The sequence below is a fragment of the Nomascus leucogenys genome, chromosome 18, assembly GCF_006542625.1.
Source record: "Nomascus leucogenys isolate Asia chromosome 18, Asia_NLE_v1, whole genome shotgun sequence".
NCBI classification, from domain to species: Eukaryota; Metazoa; Chordata; class Mammalia; order Primates; family Hylobatidae; genus Nomascus; species Nomascus leucogenys.
Genome location: NC_044398.1, coordinates 92,965,397 through 92,987,831, shown reverse-complemented (window position 1 = coordinate 92,987,831; position 22,435 = coordinate 92,965,397). Strand labels below are relative to the sequence as shown.

The 22,435-nt window shown below is 47.5% G+C and overlaps 2 protein-coding genes across 4 annotated transcripts in view; one reads left to right on the top strand and one right to left on the bottom strand.

Annotated features, from left to right (window-relative positions):
- GRIN2A (glutamate ionotropic receptor NMDA type subunit 2A) overlaps positions 1 to 15,452 on the bottom strand; it is a 424,347-nt gene extending 408,895 nt beyond the window's left edge. For 2 of the 3 annotated variants that reach the window (XM_003269267.3, XM_030797992.1), the window contains exons 1-3: positions 14,523 to 15,452; positions 13,743 to 13,933; positions 11,867 to 12,298 (exon numbers count right to left, since the gene is read on the bottom strand). In XM_003269267.3, coding sequence (XP_003269315.1) covers positions 11,867 to 12,280 — 414 coding nt within the window. In that variant the 5' untranslated portion in view covers positions 12,281 to 12,298; positions 13,743 to 13,933; positions 14,523 to 15,452. Of the gene's footprint in view, positions 1 to 11,866; positions 12,299 to 12,769; positions 12,838 to 13,742; positions 13,934 to 14,522 lie in introns of those variants that run through there. The other variant, XM_030797991.1, reaches the window with a different exon arrangement.
- On the top strand, positions 13,837 to 15,880 carry LOC115831169. The gene is made up of 4 exons (XM_030797788.1): positions 13,837 to 14,000; positions 14,232 to 14,278; positions 14,759 to 15,037; positions 15,168 to 15,880. The coding sequence occupies exons 1-4, from the start codon at positions 13,837 to 13,839 to the stop codon at positions 15,575 to 15,577; spliced, it is 900 nt and encodes a 299-aa protein (XP_030653648.1). The 3' UTR covers positions 15,578 to 15,880.
- Positions 15,881 to 22,435: the final 6,555 nt, after the last annotated feature.

Sequence of the window (22,435 nt, the reverse complement as noted above, 5' to 3'; positions counted from 1 at the left end):
TGGAGACAATATATCAATTGCCATCCCATGAAAAGTTCCAAAATTTGAATGGAAAGTGAAAGCATTTGGAAAGCAATTTCAGGTTCGTTTTTCTTTGGCGGGATGTGGGGGAATAGGAGAAGTGAATAAACAACAGAATAGTATCTAGAGCATTTTCTGTCATAAGCAGATGTTCCAAATGCAGGAGAATAAAATTGACAAAAAAGAATAATTTGCCAACTGAAAAACCAGAGAGGAGACTGGATGGCTCTTTAGAATACAAATATATTACTACAGTAAGATGTGCAAAACAAGCTGAATGTACTTTATTAAGTAATAATGATTAAGCTCATATAATTGCAAAAACACCCCATTTCGAGATCATTGGCAATTATTCTAAACATTGTCTTCTGTAGATGAGCTTCTTAGCCAAAAACATTTTCACTAGTAAATATGACGCCGGCTGACCTACTTATGTTTTTATTTATATATGTGTGTGTGAGTTGATATATACATAGGTTGTCTGCTTTTCAAATATCTTCTACCTTCAAGATAATGTAAAGTCTTTTGGGAACTTGAGGTGATGATGCAGGGATTATAAATTCCTCCTCCATGCCAGGCAAATTTATACTGAATTACTCACACACTTGGAAAAAGTGAGGATGTTGGTTTTCAGCCAAATGCTTGGCCTAAAGCACCAAGGCTTGGAGATCTTTTTTTAAAAATCAAGGATTTGAGAGTTACAGAGTGTCTGAATAAGAAAGAGCCTCAGAGGTGACCCAACCCAACCTTGCAAGCCCAATTTTCCACCTCATTCCTGAGGGACAGGCAGTCACTGTTAGCTCAATCATATCCTGACATATCCTTCGCATTCCATGAATCCTCGCAGTCTTCTGTTAGAGACCTAATTGCCGAAGCTTACTCCTCATATCAAGATGAAACTTTACTCCTTATAGTTTCACTCTTGGCCAGGTGCCGTGGCTCACGCCTGTAGTCCAGCACTTTGGGAGGCTGAAGCAGGCCAATCACCTGAGGTCAAGAGTTCAAGACCAGCCTGGCCAACATGGTGAAACCCCATCTCTACTAAAAATACAAAGTTAGCTGATGGTGGTGGCAGGTGCCTGTAATCCCAGCTACTCAGGAGGCTGAGGCAGGAGAATCACTTGAACCCAGGAGGCAGAGGTTGCAGTGAGCCGAGATCGTGCCATTGAACTCCAGCCTGGGCGACAAGAGCAAAACTCTGTCTCAAATAATAACAATAATAATAATAATAATAATAATAATAATAATAATAATAATAATTTCACTCTTATGTCTGTCCCCAGAACAACAATAACAAAATTAAGACTTAACCTTCTACCTTGTAACAGCCCATGGAGTATCTGAACACTTCTCCCATATCCCCTCTGAGATTTCCCTTCTCCAGGCTAAACATCTCTAAATACTTCTTCTGAAACTCTTAATATATTTCATTTAGAGTCTACGCAACCCTAAAGGCCCTTTTTCTTCATGCACTGCAATTTTTCAACGCCCATCTTCAGATATTACTCCTCAGAACTAAGTGCAATTCTACATATAATGGTGTTAATGTTGCTGGAGACATCACCAGTTGCACCACTGAAGCGTCACCCCACACCCTTGCTAGCAGAAGCAATTTTGCTCAGTGGCAATTACCCATTCTCAGAGAGGAATCCTGGATCTCTATCATTGTTGTTTGAGCAGTGGGAATGTGACCCAGTTCTGGCCACTGAAACGTAAGAGGAAGTCTACTCCAATGAAAGGATAGAGGCCCTAAAAGAAGGCTTATTTTTCTCTCCCTTTTTTTCCAGTTTTGAATGCTAGGAAGTAAAGGTGTGATGGCTGGAATAGAAGCAGCCATATTGTGACTCAGATAAACCAGCAGCTGGGGAAGGCAAAGTAGAAGAATGGAAAGGATCTGAGTCCTCAGTGGGACATTAAGTCACTAAGCTAGATATGAGGCTCCATCCTAAGCAAAAAACTGAATGTCTTTAATGGTTGAAGACACTGTTGGTCAAATACTCTGTTACTTGCACCTGAAAGCACTCCAAACAACAGAAGAGGTATAATGGAGCTATCACCTCCCTTGATTTAAACATTATATTTCTATAAATGTGGCCTCCACTTTTTATAAAGCCACAACATATGGGGCCCCCACATATATTTCTAGATATGTGGCCTCCACATATCCCCACTTACAATCTGCTGAGCTTCTGGTCAATAAAAAATAAACAAGCAAACAAATAAAAAGTCTGTATTTGAGTACCATGATCTCAAATACTCACAGAAACCATATCATTAACATAAATGTATGAATCACCCTAGATATGGGATAACAGAGTGGGGACAGCTGCAGTGAATTTGAAAATGCATGCTGTCTAAAGACATTAAAATTCAAGCATTTAAAAATGCTGTACTGGCGAAACAAAATGCATCTATGAGCCAGATTCAGCATGCAGTACACCAGTTCATGACCCTTGCAGAAACCATTCCCAAGTGAGTTGGATGTGATAGCTGGAACGGAGGCAGCCACATTATGACTAAGTGAGTTGGAAAGTCTCATATCCCCCTTTCTGCAATAGTGAAAATTCTTCTTCAAACTATTGAGAGAGGTTCGTCAAAAGGCACCAACTTCCAGTTGTAAGGTAAATAGGTTCTAGAGACCTAATGTATAGCATGGTGACTGGTGATAGCATGGTGACAATACAAAAATGTATTGTATACAGGCAATTTGCTAAGATAGTACATCTTAAGTAATCTCATCACACAATAAAGGTAACCATGTGAGGTAATGGATATGTTAGTTTGATGGTGACAATCATCTCACATTTACATGTATATCAAAATATTATTTGGGGCTGGGGATGGTGGCTTATGCCTGTTAATACCAGCACTTTGGGAGGCCAAGGGAAGAGGATTGCTTGAGTCCAGGAGTTCAAGATCAGCCTGGGCAACATGGTGAGACCCCAGTCTCTACCAAAAATTTAAAAATTAGCTGGATATCATGGCACATGCCTGTGTTCCTAGCTACTTGGGAGGCTGAGATGAGAGGATCACCTAAGCCCAGGAGGTTGAGGCTGCAGTGAGCTATGATCATGCCACTGCACTCCAGCCTGGGCGACAGAGTGAAACACTGTTTTCTTTTTAAAAAAAAATTGTGTTGTACACCTTTAATATATACAATTTTTCTTTGTCAATTAACCTCATTAAAGTTGAGTGCGGTATGGGAGGAACCTCCAGTGCAGTCTTTAGAGTGGCTCCATCACTTCAATCTGGAGTTTTGAATTTTAATTCCATCATCCAACATCTTAATCCTTTTAGTCAAGACAACCAAAACATGAACATCAAAATCTGTTATTTGTCTTGAATCTGAGCCCCTTCCCTAAACCAAATGTATTCATAGTCTTTAACTTAAAGGGGAATAAAATAAGAGCAAAAGAATAAGAACCCAAAGCCCTTGGTTCTAGTTACAGCTTTGAACAATGCACAAATTACTGCAACCTCCAGATCCTTTATTTCCTCATCTGAAAATAGAGATTCTTTAAACAAATACCTTTGGAGTTGCCAGGTTCCCCAGGCTATCACTGAGTTATTAATCCTTGGCAGAGATAAAATGAGAAACTATATATGTCCACACTCTAAATCCCTAAGCCCCGTGCAAACATATGGTCCAGTTGGTGGAGTCATTTAGTGCAAAGGTCAATGAGATAGTCTTTTCCTACGATCACTTTCACGCTGGCCACATTTAGCTTCAGTTTGCCAGGATAAAGCTCTCAGCAAGTCCTACAAAGGCAAAGGAAGCTTCTGGTTGTCCCAGTTAAGAAAACACAAATCATTTCATGTTAGACCCTCCACTTCTGACAGTTCTGTGGGATTCACTCCCAGTTTCTTGCAGAGCATACCCTCATGTAACCACATCATCCTTAATCACTCTTTCTGTTTATTAAAAAGTACATGTACACTGGAGAAAAATAAAAACTAAAATTGCAGACACAATAACAATAGCATTCCTGTAATAAGCATTTATTATAAGGTAGGCATCGAGACATGGACTGATATCCATGATGTCATTTAAATCTCACAACTTTATAAAGTGGATGCTATTATTGTTCCCATTTTAGAGATGAAGACATTGAGGCTCAAGATATTAAGAACTTCCCCATGATCACCCAGCCAGTAAGAGGTAGAATCCCTGAATTTAAATTCAGGCAATCTAATTCAAAGTAAAATATGTTAACCACTTGATAATGACATTCTTTAAAAGATTAAAGCAGCCATGAGTCTACCACCCCAAAGATAACTGCTATTCATATTTTGGTATGTTTGTTGCCAGTCTTTCCTTGATGGGGCACAAAATTTTCAGAGCTGGAAGAGATCTTATTTTGTCCCAAATCCTCATTTTGCAGGAGAACCAGAGGTTCAGACAGGTGAAGGCCTTTTCTAAGGTCACACAGGTATTTTTGGAAATTGAATTTCATTCTTCAGACTCTTTGTCCAAGGTTTTCTTGGATCTTCCAACTCAAGTTGATTCATCGTGGCTGCCTGGAGTACTGTGTTGAGAAGGCCTTAAGGCCAGTGGGCTCAACAGGGCCAGGTGTTATAAGAGATTAATGATGGCAGCAGTGAACATGGCATCCATGGTTGCATACATGCCACAGATCTGCCGTCTTATCCAGGAGCAGCCCCTGGAAGAGCTACTTCCCTCACCTACATCATAGGCCTCACAGCCCAGTGCCTTAAGGACACTGTGTATGTAACATAAATGAGTGAAGTGAAGTGAAGTGATTGTTGGGAATTTAAGAAAGGAGGGGCACCTGTCCTGTCCCAGGATGGCAGTGGGAGGGCAGGGATCGTGGTGGGTGGGGTTGGGGGATAAGATTCATCTCGAGCCAATTGTTGCCATAGGCGGAATAGGGGCCAGTGTGGCCAGGCCTTCTGACTGTTTCAAAGCAGCATGAAGTTTGGATGTTCTTTTCAGTGGGATGTCTTCCAACTTTAAAAGGTTGGCAAAGAATTAGAAATTGAAAGATCAAGGGTGGGGGATGCAGGAAAAACAAAAGACACCAATTAATAACCTTATAATGTCTCATTTATGTGATAACTTATCAGAGGCTACCAACTCTCTATTACAAACCAGAGATTCAGTTCCTGTTTCTCTTCTGTACAGCCCTCTTTCTCTCTCTTTCCCCACTCACTCTGCCTACAATAGCATTTTCCATCTGAGGCTATGAGAAAGAAGATAAACACCGCCCCAAACCCACCAGACCACAGCTCTTAAGGACACCCAAATGATTACCAGCAACCCCTGATGGCTACTTGCAGCGTGAGTCATGCTACCGGGAGGATGCCTGTTGGTCTCTGATGACTTATGTGAGGAGGTGTTGATGATCACATCTGACATGCCTCATGGAAAAGACTAAAGATAGGTCTCCCCACTCTCCCAGGAACTACCTGATGCCACTTTAGCAGGAGCTGAGTGGGCTCCACCAACATTCCGATCTGCGCGTCTGCCCTTTTCGAGAGCTTTCAGTGTTTAATGGGAAGGCCCGTCACTCGCATCCAAACTCTGGAGCTGCCAGATTACAAGAGCACCATCTTCCACCTCCTGCTGATGAGCTGTTACTCAGCAGTTCTCTACAGGCCTTTTGTATGTAACCCCCCAATTTATGTTAATCCTCAGGATGGCTGGTAATTATCTGCCCACTAGAGAGAAGAGAAAAATTGGCAAACACCTATGAAATCAGTCAGCATTGAGGGAACAAACACTGCACGAATGCCCTGAACCAGATTGTGATATGTTCATCTGGAAGCTCCAACAAGCTGGCATCGGAGCCAATGACTAGATTCATTCAATCAACAAACATTTACCGTGTAACAAACGCAAAGGGCAGGACAAGTGCAAGGTGCTGAAAAGGATGCCCCTATGGAGCACAAATGAATCTTATTAATGGTGGAAAAAGAGAGAAATTGTTTAAAAAGTTGTGGTATGAACCGAACACTCTGCAGCCACTGAAAATCAAGTTTAAGAAGTCTATGTAGTGATAAAGGAAAATTCCAAGAATACATAATCAAGTTTAAAAAAATATATAAAAGCAGGTTGTGAAATAAAACTGGGTCAAAATCCGAGTGAACACACTCAGTAACCTTCCTTTTCTGCTCCTAAGACATAGAATTTATAAAGAAATCTTTAGTTATTTTTAAATTTACATAGTATTGCTTGGAAATAAGAAAAGCGAATCACAGATCAAAAATAGAGAGTAATCCCTAAAAATAAATGGACTGAAAGACGGGACTCTAGGGTTTCAAGGAGGAATCAAAGCCACATAATCCATGGAGGATAGGTCCAACATAAGCCGTGAGAACAGAGGTGTCAATGTCCATCCAGGGAAAAAGGGGAAGAACTGGACCTGGAATCAGGTTGCTAGCTGTGGATGGTGCTAGAACATCCGCACCATCCACCAATAGTCACAGCCAAAAAGCAGGACCCTATCTGTGTCAAGGAGACAAAATGAAGTCACCTACATGAGATGGACTCCTAAGCCTGCACCACAGGCCATGTAGAATGGGAAGAGAGTACAAACCTGAGCTGTTGACATGGGCTCTGGCTTAAAACACACACCCTCACAGATATAGGGCATAAGAAATCATAAAGTTGCCTTGAAAATAAGTTCACAAACAAAAATTAAAGAACATATGTGAACATCCAACTAACTGACTCTACAAATGAAGGACTTCACAACTGAAGAAACAAAGATGCTAGAGCAATCAGAGAATAACTTTATAATATGTATTTTTTAATCTTTGAAGGGACAGGGGAGGGAGTTACATGCACAAAGTGAGAAGAGTTTTTCATTATAACACAAAAAAACAGGGAGGTGTAAAGAGGGACCAATTATTATCTTGGAAATAAAGTATATCCTTGTTGAAATCCATAACTCAACAGATAGTCAAAATAATAGACCATCCATGCTGTTTCTTTCTAAAATAAAATAATAGACCAGACACAAATGAAATGATGGAGGAGCAACAGGCTATAGCACATAGCCTAGGTGTGTAACAGACTATACCATCTAGGTTTGTGTAAGTGCACTCTGTGATGTTCACACGATTAAATCACCTAACGATCCATTTCTCAGAACGTGTCCCACCATGAAGCAACACATGACTATACATATGCATGTATATTCAGAAGGAGAGAACAGAAAGAATGATGGAAAGAAAGAATCCAACAGATAGCGGCTGAGATTTTTCCAGAATTAAAGAAAATCTTGAATCCTCTAAGAAAGTCCACAGAGGGCAAAGCACAATAAGAAAAACCATATATAGTATAAAATCCTGAGCATGCGACTAAATAGATAAAAGGAAATACACCAAAGTGTCAGTAATGTTTACCCACGGTGATAGGATTTGGAGAGAGATTTTTATCTTCTTTAAATTTTAATGTATTTCCTGAGAGCTCTACAATGAAAAGACATTATTTTTCTATCTCTGTGGAGGAGAGAAGCATTTGTTATGTGAAACACACATATATAGATAAACACAGTTTTTTTAAAAATCTGCCCTCAAACGACTTACACTCTGGCAGAAGACATGAGGCTTGCATAGGAATAACATAGAAAATGAAACCCAAGAGATAACTGGCATGGATGGATATAGCTAAAATCTGAGCCTCGTCTTTTCCTGCACGGAGCAATTAGGAATATAGGGAGAAGTGGTGGGGGGTGAGAGGGTTAAGGACACTGAGCAGAAATGTAAAGATCTAGCCCATATGCTGGGCTTACCAGGGACTATTACTGCAGCTGGAGTGTATTTCACTTAGACAGGGTCAAAATGGCCAAGCCAAGATCAGATTAGAACTTCATCTACATTAAGCACTATTTTCACCTCTTATTTATTTTAATTTTCTTTTTTTTTTTTTTTGAGACAAAGTCTCACTCTGTCACCCAGGCTGGAGTGCAGTGGCATAATCTTGGCTTGCTGCAACCTCCACCTCCCAGGTTCCTGCAATTCTCCCTGCCTCAGCCTCCTGAGTAGCTGGGACTACAGGGGCCTGCCACCACATCGGCCAATTTTTATAGAGAGGGGGTTTCAGCATGTTGGCCAGGCTGGTCTTGAACTCCTGACGTCAGGTGATCCACCCACCTCGGCCTCCCAAAGTGCTAGGATTAGAGGCGTGAACCACCTCACCCAGCCTTATTTTCACCTCTAATTTAGTTATATTGCAAGACTACCCAATGATGCAAGCAAAACATTAACACCTCCATTGTAAATTAAATTAACACCACAAAAATCTGCCACATTTGCATGACATTTCAATTGTTATAAGGCTTTGTTGTTTTCTTCAAGGGTCAAGTAGACAGAGAGAAGGAAAATGTCGCAAATATACACCATGGAATACTATGCAACCATAAAAAAGGATGAGTTCATGTCCTTTGTAGGGACACGGATGAAGCTGGAAACCATCATTCTCAGCAAACTAATGCAAGGGCAAAAAACCAAACACCGCATGTTCTCACTCATAGGTGGGAATTGAACAATGAGAACACTCGGACACAGGACGGAGAACATCACACACCGGGGCCTGTTGTGGGCTGGGGGGAGGGGGGAGGGATAGCACTAGGAGATATACCTAATGTAAATGACGAGTTAATGGGTGCAGCACACCAACATGGCACATATATACATATGTAACAAACCTGCACGTTGTGCACATATACCCTAGAACTTAAAGTAAAATTAAAAATAAAAATAAAAATGTTAAAAAAAAAATGTGTGTGTGTGTGTGTTCATTTTAACTGATAACCAAATTGACTGCCATTCTTACCGGCAGGGGCACTATCATGTTGCCAATTTAGAAGTAAATACAACACAGGTGTGTTCTGCGTGACTTTACCAAATCAACATCATTTTAACAGGAGGCAGAGGCCTTGTCAATCTAGGGAGGTTAAGGCTGTAGTCATAATACCATTTGCAAACGAGGCAAGGCAGAGTGTTAAGCAATGCACCGTGACTGTTTCTTTGGAGACAAACTCAACGTTCAGCTCTAAATGAAACATGTGGCAGAAGCACAAGCCATCTATATATGTTACTAATGGAAGGAAGGGCTGTTCACAGGCGCAGACAATCTCCTTTCTAAACACATCCCCAGTTTCTCAAAATACCACCTTTTAAACCAACTCCTCTCAATATCACCCAACTCCTCTCAATATCACCGTTCCACATGGTGACATATACCCCGATGTTACCTCCACTGACCTCTTTGCTTCCCTGCCACCTTGCCTCATCTCCCTACAGTTGCACCAGAATGACAGAGAGGGGCCAATCTCTCCAAGACCAACTCTGAAAGTCTCAACAATCAGGAGTATCGAATCCCCTCCCCCATTTTTGAACCAATGGACCCTTTCATTCTTCTTCTTTCCAACCCCTCTTAAATCTCTATTACTGATTTCTCTGGAAATGTCTTTTCTCATCTTCCTCTTGCCCTTTCCTGATTCCTTTTTCTCTTCTTACTCTTACGTGAGGTCACATTTTGGTCCACATCCTCAAAAGGCAGTTTCATCCCAAAGGAGAGAAGAATGTTTCCACCCATACTCCCTGGACTTCTCAAAACTTTCTAATGCCCCCTTCAAGGGAAGAATAGTTGCTGGTCTAGTTGGTCAGAGCCTGCCATTCACTGGGTCAAGATTCACTAGCAGGCAGGGTCACTGCCTATCAAGGGGGTTCCCTTCCATGACCGTACACTCTTCCGGCTTCTCTCTGCCTACAGTTGGATGAATGAGTCATATGAGGGCCTGAGCCACATACCTATCGGCTGAGACTTAGAAGTAAGAGCGGAAGCCTACCCGGAACCTCCCAGGCTCACATCACCTTTTCCAATTCAGCTTTTCCCAGATTTCTCCATTGGGTTATGCCAAACTCTCATGGATCCAGAAATTTCACTTTCAGTATGGTTACTGTTTCTTGTCTATTGCTCCTTTAGAAAAACTCAAGAAGGAAGAAGGGATCCGTGGTAATATTTAAATCCCAAAGTCACACTCCAAGGCCTGGCTGGAAACTGGCTGTTCTTCTCCCTCAGTGCCTTCATTAGAAGATTGGCCCCTCCCATACAAAAGCCCTCTAGGCTGTGATTCACCACAGCTCTCCATGCTCAGCCCCTCCCACAAAATGAAACTGATCCCTTGTCCCTCCTGAAGATGGATGACATCATTAAAGTATGGGCTTGATTTAGTGGAATGGAAGATCACAGCTTGGGATCAGAAATTCAGCTACCTAGCTACATCACCCACTATGTGGTTTTGGCAAAGTCCCTTAACTCCCCTATGGCTCAGTCACTTCATCTGAAAGTTACAGCATGCTCCAAGAAACTCTAAGATTCTCTCCAGTTCTGAAATGTCAGTGGTGGCAGAGCATGGATAGTCCCTACTCTCTTCTTCCCAGAGAGGAGCCCTCTAAAACTGAGAACTGACTGGGAAAATGCTCAACCACACACAGGAATTCTGCTAGGCTGCAAATCATTTAAAATGAATGTTTAATAAGACACTGCATCAATTGCGTGCTTCAGCTGAATGTGCTGCAGCCCAGGAGACCTGAAAGAATTAATACGGTTCCCAAAGGAGCCGGTGGGAATTGCTGAAACAGAAGCAAAAGGTGATGTGATGAATATAAAAGTGCTTTGAGAGCATCAAAAGGAAAGCGCTACAGTGAACGTCTGCTCACTCCACTACAGTATCTCCTGCCATCTAAGGAACACTCTCCAAGAAGGTCTCAGGGCTAGAGACCATGGCACACAAGTACACTTACTCTTTCCTCCCCTTCTGAACTCCCAATCTTTTCTCAGGACTTAGAGGATAGTACACACCCAACTCCAATCTTTCCCTTTTTTCTCATTCCTCACTTTACTTCTTCATTCCAGCCTTCTTCCTTCCCTCCACTTCTGTGTAATTCCCAAACCAGGCTGTCATAACTTCAGATCTTCAAATCTTTCTCCCTTCTTCTCCAAAGCAAACCTCCCAGGCTGTCCACAAAAGAGACCCTCCCTCTCATTCGAAGCCAACAGATTTTTTTACACTCTTTCTTGCATTTTGAGACTCTCCAACTTTAGTACCAAGACCCATCTTTGTTCAGGAGCCAACTTCTTCATCTGAGGGCCTTGGAGCGCCAGACAGAGAACATGTAAGGAAAACGCCAGGCCCTTCATGCTCTGGGTTTGGAGTTAATTCTCTCCACTCCCACCCACTCCCCTTGAGGAACGGGTCTCTCCTCCACTCCTCTGGCCGAGGGCTTCTCAAACTCCCCACCTCTGTTCCTCTAATTGCAGAGTCGGAGGAAGCATGACATTTTTTCTGCCCTTTTGTGCTTTACCTAAAAACTTTGCATTTTCTTCCAGAACCTACCCACATTTAATAATTTTTAGAAATAGTTTTAGTCACTTACCATAAGAGGAAAAAATGGACATTTTCCCACAAAACAATCAGGTAAAACTGGCATTGTGGAAATAGGAAGCATGTGTCTCCAGTGCTCCTGGGCCCACCTCTGGGCCCCATGGTACTCGTAAATCTCCAAACATGCCACCACCGCCACCACCACCACCCCACAGCCTACTTCTCAGTTTTCCGAGCTCTTCCTGGCACACGCACACCAAAGTGCTCCTGTGTACACCATTTTCAGAAACAAGGCAAAAGGCATTTCCATTCATTTCTGGGTTGGAGAGGCAAGACCTGGTTCTCACCAGGGCCAGTGGCCACGACCCTCCCACCCCCACCCTTACTTCACATCAAGACAGATTCTAGGGGCGTCCGAAGACCTGCAGCAGCTGCCATGCAGCTGGTGGCTTCCCAGGTCCTGGCAGGGCATCAGCTTCCGGCCTTACCTTGTCAGCCATGATCATAGATGCGCCCCCATGAATGCCCAAGATGGGGACGAAGGTGTGGGAGGAGATAAAATCCAGCATCTGGGCTACGGCCTCCTGGTCCGTGTCGTCCCCAAACACGAGGCCGTGGATGCGTGCCCCGGACATGAGGTCGCACACGTGCGTGATGAGGCTCTTGGGGTCGGTGCGGTTCATCAGCAGAGCTACCACGTTCACGTCCAGGGGCAGCCCCGCCGCCTGCTCGGGGCCCCACAGGGTTCGAAGTTCGCGCTCTGTCACGTCGTGGCTGTGACCCAGCATCACCGCAATATTCAGCGCGGGGGAACCCTTCTCCGCCGCCGCGCTCGGCGCCGGACCGCGCCAGACCAGAAGGGCCGGCAGCACCAGCAGGGTCCAATAGCCCACTCTGCCCATAGTCGCCACTGACGGTCCCTGCAGGGTGAAGAGTGAGAGGCAGGGCCGCGGTGAGCAAGGCGACCAGAAGAAAGGGATTACCAACTTGGCCCCCTGCTCTAGGAGCCAGGCATGGAACTCAGCAGCAGGATAGGCTGCTGGGATCACGGACTCCATTCCCAATCCCCGACGCCATCCACATCCCTCGATCCATCTCTAACTCTATCTACAACTCCAATCCGAGCTAATTCTCCAGCCCCCAGCCCATTCTCGCAACCAGCTTCCTCATACCCTGTCTCCAGGCACTTCCCCATCCCCAACTCTGTCCATGTCCCCCACCGCATTCCCCAAGTTCGCTGCGGGCCACAGACCCTAAGCGCCGCGCGCGTTCTGTACCCCACCAAGCTCGTAGGTGCACAGAATAAACCCTCCATCCAACCCCTCCCACCTGGGATAGAGAGGACCAAGTTATCAACCCCGCCCCCTGCTGGCGCGGAGCGAACTACAGACCCGGCAGGGCGTGCGGAGGCGGCGCTCAGACCCGGCGTCCGGGCTTGAGAGCTGAGCTAGTTGGCTGACCCCGCCCCCTGCGAGCCCGTCGTGAGCACCACACACTTTGCTCTATGCCCAGCCCCACCTACAGACCCGGCTCCTCTCAGGCAGAGTACACCCCAAGTGCTTGGGAGTGAGGACGCTGCCTGGTTGGGCCCAGGCTCCGCTGTGCCTGGGGGAACTTGGGGCTCGCCCCACCTCGAGCCAAGGGGCCGTGGAGAGTCCTTCACTCAACTGCCAGTGGGCCCAGGACCCACCCCTACACGCGCGCGTGCACACACACACACACACACCCTCTCTCACGCGCGCCGTGTGCAATGCTGAATTCTGGAGAGTAGGCGCGTCCCCCCGCGGGCCAGCGCGTAGGAGCTGGGAAAGAACGTGCGTAGGGGGAAAGGTAGGCTCCTAAGAAGCTCCCAGACGGACGTGGACTGTACAGCCCCTCCCTAGCCTTTCTACTGCGGGCGCTGTTGCCAAGTCTTAGGTGCACGTGGGCAGTGGGCCGCACACGCTCATAGGCACGCGCGCTTTTCTGCGCACTTCCTCAGACTGCTGTAGCGGTGCCCACGGCCAGCAAGAGTCCTCACATGTCCTCATGTGGTGCACACGCATGAACGGCGGCAGGTGCACAGCCCTGCGTACCTGCAAATACCAGCGCGGTCGTGCACGCGTGCCCTGACGCGCGCCTCTCGGGACGGACGCTGCTGGAGCCGGGGGAAGTTGAGGCGAACTCCAAGCGGCCTCGGCGTTCCTGGGTAAGCGCCGCGGAGCGCGGAGCCGCAGCGCCCCCTGGTGCCCCTCCTGCGCTTCGCCGCTGGGCTCCCTCCCGCTTTCCCTCTCCCTCTCTAGCCTGATCCCTCTCCCGCTCTCCCTCCGGTCGAGTCTCCCTCCTCCCTGGCCCACGGAGCCCTGATCTCCCGCTGGGACGTACCTGTAGCCCGAGAAGGTCGAGGATGCAGTGGGGCGCGCTGCGCGCACGAGCATCTCGGCCGCCTCAGCAGCCACCGGGTTTAGCGGGTTCCCGCATGCTGCGGCCCCCGCGCGCTCCCCTGGCTGTCCCGCGCTGTCCGCATCGCCCCCACGGGGGGCGGCTATCCCAGCCGGAGGCTCTGCAGCAGGGCTCTAACGGGGCGGAGGAGAGAAGGAGAGGCAGGGTCAGCCCACCAGCGAGGGGAGGGAGGGTTGAGGGGTAGGCTGCAGTCTGCAGTGCTCACAAGCCCCCCTATGCGCCCAGGGGGGCTAGACAAGAGGGGGGAAGCAGAAGCCCGGTGCCCACGACGCCCCCAGTGCGGATCCTCAGCCCCTGTGGCTGACAGCGGGAGCTCCACTCCAGGGTGCACAGGAGAATGCGAGCCCCAGGTTGGCCACCCACGAGAAGCTAACTGGGCACCTCCACCCGCACCCCTTACCACCTCCCCAGCGCCGGCTGCTGGGAGTTGTGCGACCGGGAGCTGCTGAGCGAGGGGGGTAGGGAGAGAAAGAGGAGGTAACGAGGGTGGGGGGGGGGGCGCTGGCTGAGTTTGCGACGAGCCAGCAGTAGGAGAGGGGGAGGGAAGGACGCGGGCTCCCGCGGTCCCGGTTCCCCGAGGGAGGTGGATCTTTCCCACGCAGCGACCCTCTTGTGATCCTGCCGCTCCCTCCCTCTTCAGGCCTCCCACCTCCCCCTTTCCAAGGGGGCCTCCCAGGCCCGGCGTCCCGCGCCAGCACTCACCGCAGCCTCTCTCCACATAGTTCTCAGCAGTGGCCGCTCCTGGTCATCTCCAGGGCTGATGGCTGCGGCCGCGATTCTCAGTGCTCACCCGGTCCCATGATCCGGCCAAGCCCTAGGAGCTCCCCTCCAAGATCCCTAGCTCCGCTTCCTGCCCCACTCCGGACGGCAACTGCCTGGTCCTCTGAGCGCGCCGGAGCACCCTCTCCGCAGCCCAGCTCCGGGCTGGTGTGTTTGAGGGCGAGTGTGTGTGTGTGTGTGTGTGTGTGTGAGTGTGGGAGCGCGCGCGCGTGTGGCCGGGGATCCCCGCGGTCCCCGGCCGAGAGAGGCGCGGGTGGGGAAAGGCAGCTCCCTCTGGGCCCTTCGCTGCTGGGCCAGCTCCGCGCTGGGCGTTCGGCTCCCCACTTCCCAGCGGGAGTCCGGAGAGCGCCTGGACACCCTGGTTCACAGCACTGGCAAAGCCGGGTTCCCGGGGCGTGTTTCTGCTGCGGTGGCCTCCGAGGAAGAGGAGAAGGAAGGTAGGGGCGCTCTCCACACCAACTTAGGGACTTGTTCTCAGCCGGCGAGACGCAGTAGCCCCCGCGCAAGCCCAAGAAGCTTCAAGCTCCGGCGGGCGAAAGGGTCTCCTGCCCGCAGCCTCTCTCCTAGGTGGGTCGAGACAGACCCCGCAGTTCCTCGGCGGCGACGCGGAGCGCGGCCACCCGTTCCGAGAGCGCACGGCGGCAAATAAGGCCAGGATAGGTGGCTGGCTGGCGACGGGGGCGCCTGCGGCGGCGCGCGCTGCTGTCCGTGGTGTTGGAACCACGCTCTCCGCCCGCTCCCGGGCGTCTGGTGCGGCTGAAGAATCAATTATTCAGATCTCTGCTACCGCTTCCTCCTCCCCCAGTGCCTCGCGCTGGGTACAGCTATCCCCCTCCACGCACAGGCGCGCCGACACACACACACACACACACACACACACACACACACGCACAGAGTCTGCTCCAATGCTTCTCCCTGTGCTTCGCCACCCCCGTACGGGAACCCACTCCTCTGATCTCAGGGAGCCAGAATCCTAAAAGCAAAGACATCTGCATTTCCCACTTGCTTCCTTCTAAGTTGTACCAAACAGAAGTCTCCCTGAGGCTGCCACTTCTAAGCTACCAGAAGAGGCGAGCCAGAGAACATGGGACGGCCTGGGTGTGTGAGGGCTTGGTTGACTTGAATTCTAGCGACTGGGCATGTAATGCATGCTCAAAGGAGGAGCTCTGCCCCTTTTATATTCCCCTGTATCTCCAACGCCTGTCTGCCTTTCAGGCCTTGGAAGGAAAGGGGTCTTAAATTCTAAGAGGTTTTGCAATCACTGTTCTAACCCTGCCTCCTCCACTTAACCTAATGTCACCTGCTGCGGTCTAAATGTGTGTGTTCCTAACCCCAAATTCACAGGATAAAATCCTAACTCCCAAGGTGATGGTATTAGGAGGTGGAGCCTTTAGGAGGTGACTTCATGACTTCATGAGAGTAAAATGGGATTTGTGCTCTTATAAAAGAGACGCCAGAGAGTCAGCTAGGTCCTTCCACCGCGTGAGACTTAATCAAGAAGGCATCGGCCTATGAACAGGAACCAGGCCCTCCCCAAACACTGAGTCTGCTGCTGCTTCATCTGGGACCTCCCAGCCTCAAGAAGTGAGAGAAATAAACTTCTGCTGTTTATGTTGTTTTGCTGTGGCAGCTGGATCAAACTAAAACATCACTTTTGGACATTCTATGACCACCCCTTATTGATCACTAATCTGGAAATGGGGGGCAGTAAAAACATCTACTTCTCAGGATTATTTTGAAAAGAAGGTAGCCTTAGTAAAGGGGTCACCAAGGTCTGGCACATCGTAGATGCTCAATCAACATCATGAGCCTTGAAGTAGCCTGGAAGTAGGGGAACTTCTTCCAGGAATGTGGATGTGGCTGCTGAAATGGAGACAGGAGAGGGGCACAGTGTCTGAAGACAAATGGATTCATTATTAAGCTGGTTGTTCTATGTTGGGTTTCCTGGGTTTTTGGTTTTTTTTTTTTTTTTAATCCAAAAGACAGAGAAAGGGTGAGGGAAATCCTGGAAAGTAAATTAAAATGGGGGATTGTATAATATAAGGCAGGGAAAAGGAAAGTGTTTCCTTTCTTGAGTCTATGGCTGGGCTGAACTGATTAGGCCACTCCTTGGCACCCATGCAAGACTCTGGCTTGGGGTCTAAAGGGGAAGTTAGGCCATTTTATTTAAATGAGTTATAAATTATAGACAATAAAATGCATATCTCTTAAGGGTTTCATTTGTGAAGGTTTTTTGGTGTTTTGTTTGTTATTTTTTTGTTTGTTTTGTTTTGTTTTGTTTTTTTGACAGGGTCTCACTCTTGCCCAGGCTGGAGTGCAGTGGTGTGGTCGTAGTTCACTGTTAACTTGAACTCCTAGGCTCAAGTGATCCTTCTGCCTCAGCTTCCCAAGTAGTTAGGACTTGTAGTGGTTAGCACATGCCACCACATCTGGCAAATTTTTTATTTTTTGTAGCGATTGGGTGTCGCTCTGTTGTCCATGCTGGTCTCAAACTCTTGTCCTTAAGAAATCCTCTGGCCTTGGCCTCCCAAAGGCTGAAATTACAGGTGTGAGCCACTGCACCCGGCCAGTTTTTTGCTTTTGAAATTGTGTGTATCCACCCAGACCATCACGTAAAACGAGGTACACAGTATTTTCACCACCACCAGGAACTTTTCTCGTGTCCCTTTGTTGTCAATCCCACTCCCCCCATTCAGTATAAACTACAATTTTGATTTCTAATACCATGTATTAGTTTTGCCCTTTTTTGAACTTCATATAAGTGGAATTTTACCCTATGTATTCTTTGATGACTGGCTTTTTTCACTTACCCTGATATCTAGAAGATTCCTCTGTGTTGTTGCATGTATCAACAGCTTTTTTGTTTTTTATGGTTGAGCAGCTAGCTCTCTATTGCATGGATAAGCCACACTTTGTGTATCCAGTCTCCTGCAATGGATATGTGGGTTGTATCTATGGGACTTTTTAAAATACAGATGTGGCTGGGAGCAGTGGCTCACGCCTGTACTCCCAGCACTTTGGGAGGCTAAGGCAGGAGGATCACTTGAGCCCAGGAGTTTGAAACCAGCCTGGGCAACATGATGAGAACCCAGGTGTTCATACTGCTGCACTCCAGCCTGAGTGACACAGTGAGACTTTGTCCCCAAAAAAAATAAAGAGAGAATAAAACACAGATGCCTATGCCCACTCTAGATCTACTCCATCAGGATCTCCAGGTGTGGGGCCAAGCACAGACATTTGTTTTAGATCCATAGGGGATTCTGAGGATGCCTCTGCACTTGCTATTCTCATAAACTGATGCTGACCCTGAAATTGGATTTGCCTTTCTTGAAAACTACTGGTACTCAGGGTTTTAAGTTATTCATGATCAGACTTATAGAAAGATAAATCAAACTGATATGGCCTCTTTTGAATAGAGAAAGAAGGCAGCTCTTCATTGGAAGGGACAGTATGCCTCTAAACATAGGCACAGGAGGCCGGAGTTGCACTGGGGTGGACATGTCACCAGGGTGGAGCACATCGTGTGTCAGGCACCTGGAAATTCACTATACATGCAGAGACTGTGACAGCATGTATAAGATCATGACAGCCTTACTCCATGTATGCTGCAAAGCTTAATTCTCAATGCAGCTTAGGATGCTGAGCAGAATTTTGCTGCTGAAAGAGTTTCAGATGGTACGAAAACCTTCTTCATTGCAGCTATATCAACTATGATGGTTAATACTGAGTATCAACTTGATTGGATTGAAGGATGCAAAGTATTGTTCCTGGGTGTGTCTGTGAGGGCGTTGCCAAAGGAGATTAACATTCGAGTCAGTGGACTGGCAGACCAACCCTCAATCTGGGTAGGCACCATCTAATCAGCTGCCAGCACAGCCAGAATAAAAGCAGGCAGAAGAACGTGGAAAGACTAGACTGGTTTAGTTTTGTGACCTCCATCTTTCCCCTGGGGCTGAATGCTTCCTGCCCTGGAACATCGGACTCGAAGTTCTTCAGCTTTGGGACTCGGACTGGCTTCCTTGCTTCTCAGCTTGCAGTCTACTGTGAGACCTCACCTTGTGATCATGTGAGTCAATATTCCTTAAAAAACACCCCTTTAGGCCAGGCACGGTGGCTCACGCCTGTAATCCCAGCACTTTGGGAGGCCGAGACAGGTGGATCACCTGAGGTCAGGAGTTCAAGACCAGCCTGACCAACATGGTGAAACCCCAGCACTATTAAATACAAAAAATTAGCCAGGCATGGTGGCCTACGCCTGTAATCCCAACTACTTGGGAGGCTGTGGCAGGAAAATCACTTAAACCCAGGAGGCGGAGGTTGCAGTGAGCTGAGATTGTGCCACTGCACTCTAGCCTAGGCAACAAGAGCAAAACTATGTCTCAAAAAAATAAAGAATAAAATAAAATAAACTCCCCTTTATAGATACATCTATCCTATAAGTTCTGTGCCTCTAGAGAATCCTGGCTAACATAAGCAACAAAGACTTCTCTAAGAGAAAGAACAAGGAGCAGCTCTTCCACATACCTGGACAGGCCACACCGCTGCACCCCACAAGGAAGCACATTGGGTGCCCCTTCTCACACTCACCATAGGAGGGCAGCTTCCACGTCCAGAGGAGGCCAGGCCTCTCCTGTAGGAAATGTCTTTCTTGTAGGCTCACTCACCATTGCACAGGGAAGCTGGCTCCATCTTAAGCTCTGTCACTCAGCTGTGACTGGTCAGAGCAGTCCCTCAAGACAGTGCTTTGATGGCCCTGAAGTCAGACCATGTCAGGCCAACTTCCCAAGGCCATGAGTGTCCAAAAGTCTCATCATTCACTCCACAGATACTCTGTCAGAGTCTGTGCCTATGGGAAAAACTTCTCAGGGAAATGTCTGGATGCTAAAGTGACAGGTCATATTTCCTGGTACCTGGGATCACTGAGGCATGCCATCTTGAAACTGTGGAGGCCCTTGGCGATGATCAAACCAACCCCCAGTGCTGCTTTTTTTTTTTTTTTTTCATAATGAGGACTATGGCCAGGCGCAGTGGCTCACGCCTGTAATCCCAGCACTTTGGGAGTCCGAGGCAGGCGAATCACTTGAGGTCAGGAGTTCAAAACCAGCCTGGCCAACATGGTGAAACCCTGTCTCTACTAAAAATACAAAAATTAGCCAAGCATGGTGGCATGTGCCTGTAGTCGCAGCTACTCAGGAGGTTGACGCAGGAGAATCACTGGAACCTGAGAGATGGAGGTTGCAGTGAGTCAAGATCAAGCCACTGTACTCCAGCCTGGGTGACAGAGTGAAACACCGTCTAAAAAAAAAAAAAAAAAAAAAAAAGAAGACTCCAAAGCCCAAGGCACCGAAAGTCACATAGGTACTAAGGGTCACACATGGTCTCTTTTTCATACCTTCCTGTCACAAGCACAGCCCTTTTCCTATTCGTGACACAGATTCCACTGGATGTGACTTCCAGTAGAGGTTGCCAGATAGAAAGTGACAGCAAATTATTTCTCAAGAGGTGATCGTCCTTGGGTGCCCCCGGTATATGCAGCGTAGCTGGGCAGGTCAAAAGATATTTGGGTGCCCTGTGCTCTTTGGGAGGGGAATTGGGATTGGGGTGAGGAGGGGAAGGGAAGATGACTCAGTTACTGAGTTCTCCATCAGAAAAATGACTCAGGACATTAGCAATCTTACTGAGAGCATTTAGTGGTAGTAAAACAGGCCTGGTCTACCAGTCAAGAGCTGACTTTGCCCAACGACTAGTAATTAGCAGAGGTAGGATTTGAACCCATTTGTGTCTGGCTCCAGAATCTGCGGTTTGAACCAATTTGATGTTGTCTGCTGAAGTCACTAACCTGCTGGGTCTCTTTATTTTTCTTATTTTATTTTACTTGTTTGATTATTTATTTATTTTTGAGACAGGGTCTTGCACTGTCTCGCGGGCTGGAGTACAGTGGCACCAACACAGCTCTCTACAGTCTGGAACTCCTGGGATCAACTGATCCACCTGCCTCAGACTCCCAAGTAGCTAGGACTACAGGCACATGTCACCATGCCAGGCTAATTTTTTGTATTTTTTGTAGAAACGGGGTTTTGCCATGTTGCCCAGGCTGGTCTCAAACTCATGGGCTCAAGCGATCCACCCGCCTCAGCCTCCCAAAGTGCTGGGATTACACGCATGAGCCACTGCTTTTTAAAAATATTTTTAGTACTGATGAGGTCTCACTTTGTTGCCCAGGCTTGTCTTGAACTCCTAGGTTCTAGCCAATCCTCCCACCTCAGCCTCCCAAAGTATTGAAATCATAGTCATGAGCCACTGTGCCCAGCCTGCCGGGCCTCTTTAGATAGGTCACTTAGCATCTTTCAGCCTTGTTTTTCTTCACTCTTAGGATGCGACAATGTCAGATTAGCAATTCCTGTGTTTAAGCTTGCCTCAATCAGCACAGCCCCTTTCATAAGCCAACTCCCCTACATTGCCCCAGTATAGGAAGCAGCTAAAAGTGAAGCTTTGATCTCAGGTGAAAAGGTGGGTAAGAGATTGGAGTCTGATGCTCCTTAACTTCTCACCCCTAGCCTCCCTCCCACCCACACCAAAGCTCATCACAGAACTCTGGGACTCTGATGAATACATCTTGAAAATGTGGTCCAATCTCTGCATGGCAGGAAAGAAGAAACAGGACCAGCAAGAGCAAGAGAATGAATAGAATTACTCATCAGTTAGAGTGGAGCAAAGATTAGAATCCAGGACTCATCACGGACAGCCAGGCTTTTAAAAATAGCATCTGAACCTTGGCTCTGAAACTTACTGGCTGCTTGATACTAGGTAGATCTCTCAGCCTTTCTGTGCTCCAGTTTCTTCATCTGTAATGTAGGGATAGTAATAGTACTTGCCATTTAGGGGTTTCCAAGGGGTAAATTGAATGAGGCAATACATATAAAACATTGAGCATAGTGTCCAGCCATAGCATGGGTTTAATAAATGTCAGTTATTAGTATGCTTATTATTGTCTTATAGGGCCCTTGAGGTTTCCACTGAGATGTTGCTGTCCCCTGATGCTCAGATACCTTTCCTGGGCTGAGTGCTCCTGGTGCGTGTTCAGGAAGGTGTGGTCTGCAGGGCGGAGGGGGCAGCCATTGGTCAGGCCTATTCTCCAGCTCAGTGCGTCCCAGATGGTGCCCATGGGGGTGCTGGCTGGTGACATATTGGCAGCCTCCCTTCCCTGCACAGTTCACCGAGCCACGCAGTGCTCAGAAGCCTTGAGCTGTAGCCTGCTCTGCCAAGGAGGCAGCCTGCCCAGCCTGGACTGATGGACAACAGGCATGGCCAGCCCCAGGGAACTCGGACTGTGCCTCCAGCCTCCAGAGAAGGCACAGGTGAGGCACTAGTCCGGCCGCCTCCCCAAGCTCCTATGGCTCCCACGGCTTCTCTCTGAGAGGGAGACGGAGGGACTTAGTCAAAAGTCAGCCCCCTCTCCACATTACCTGGGTCCTTGCCTGTCTTAACCCTTTTTCTGAATGTGACAGCTCTTAGAAAACAACCATGGAGCAGAAAGGAAATGACTGCTTCACTGAACAAATGAGAAATCAGTTTCTTCATTTGAAAAAGAAATAGAGATGATAGTATTGACTTCATAGAGTCATTGTGGGGACTCAATGATATATTGCATACGGTGATTGGATTCGTGTGCACCACACAGAAAGTAAATATTAGCTATTCCCTATGTCAGTAGGACATTCATATTTGTATCAGTATCATAGCAGTAGCAAAAATACAGGCTCTGCAGCCCCTCTGCCCAGGTTCAAATCTGTAATGCACCTCTTCCTATCTGTGTGGCCTTGGGCATGGTGCTC

Bases quoted from the DNA above. Each gene is read 5' to 3' on its own strand.
- LOC115831169 (XM_030797788.1), top strand. From the start codon at position 13,837: ATGCTGCGGCCCCCGCGCGCTCCCCTGGCTGTCCCGCGCTGTCCGCAT. The intron at 14,001-14,231 runs GTAGGCTGCAGT...CCACCTCCCCAG, and splicing joins AGGGGAGGGAGGGTTGAGGG to CGCCGGCTGCTGGGAGTTGT. The intron at 15,038-15,167 runs GTAGGGGCGCTC...CCTCTCTCCTAG, and splicing joins CGAGGAAGAGGAGAAGGAAG to GTGGGTCGAGACAGACCCCG.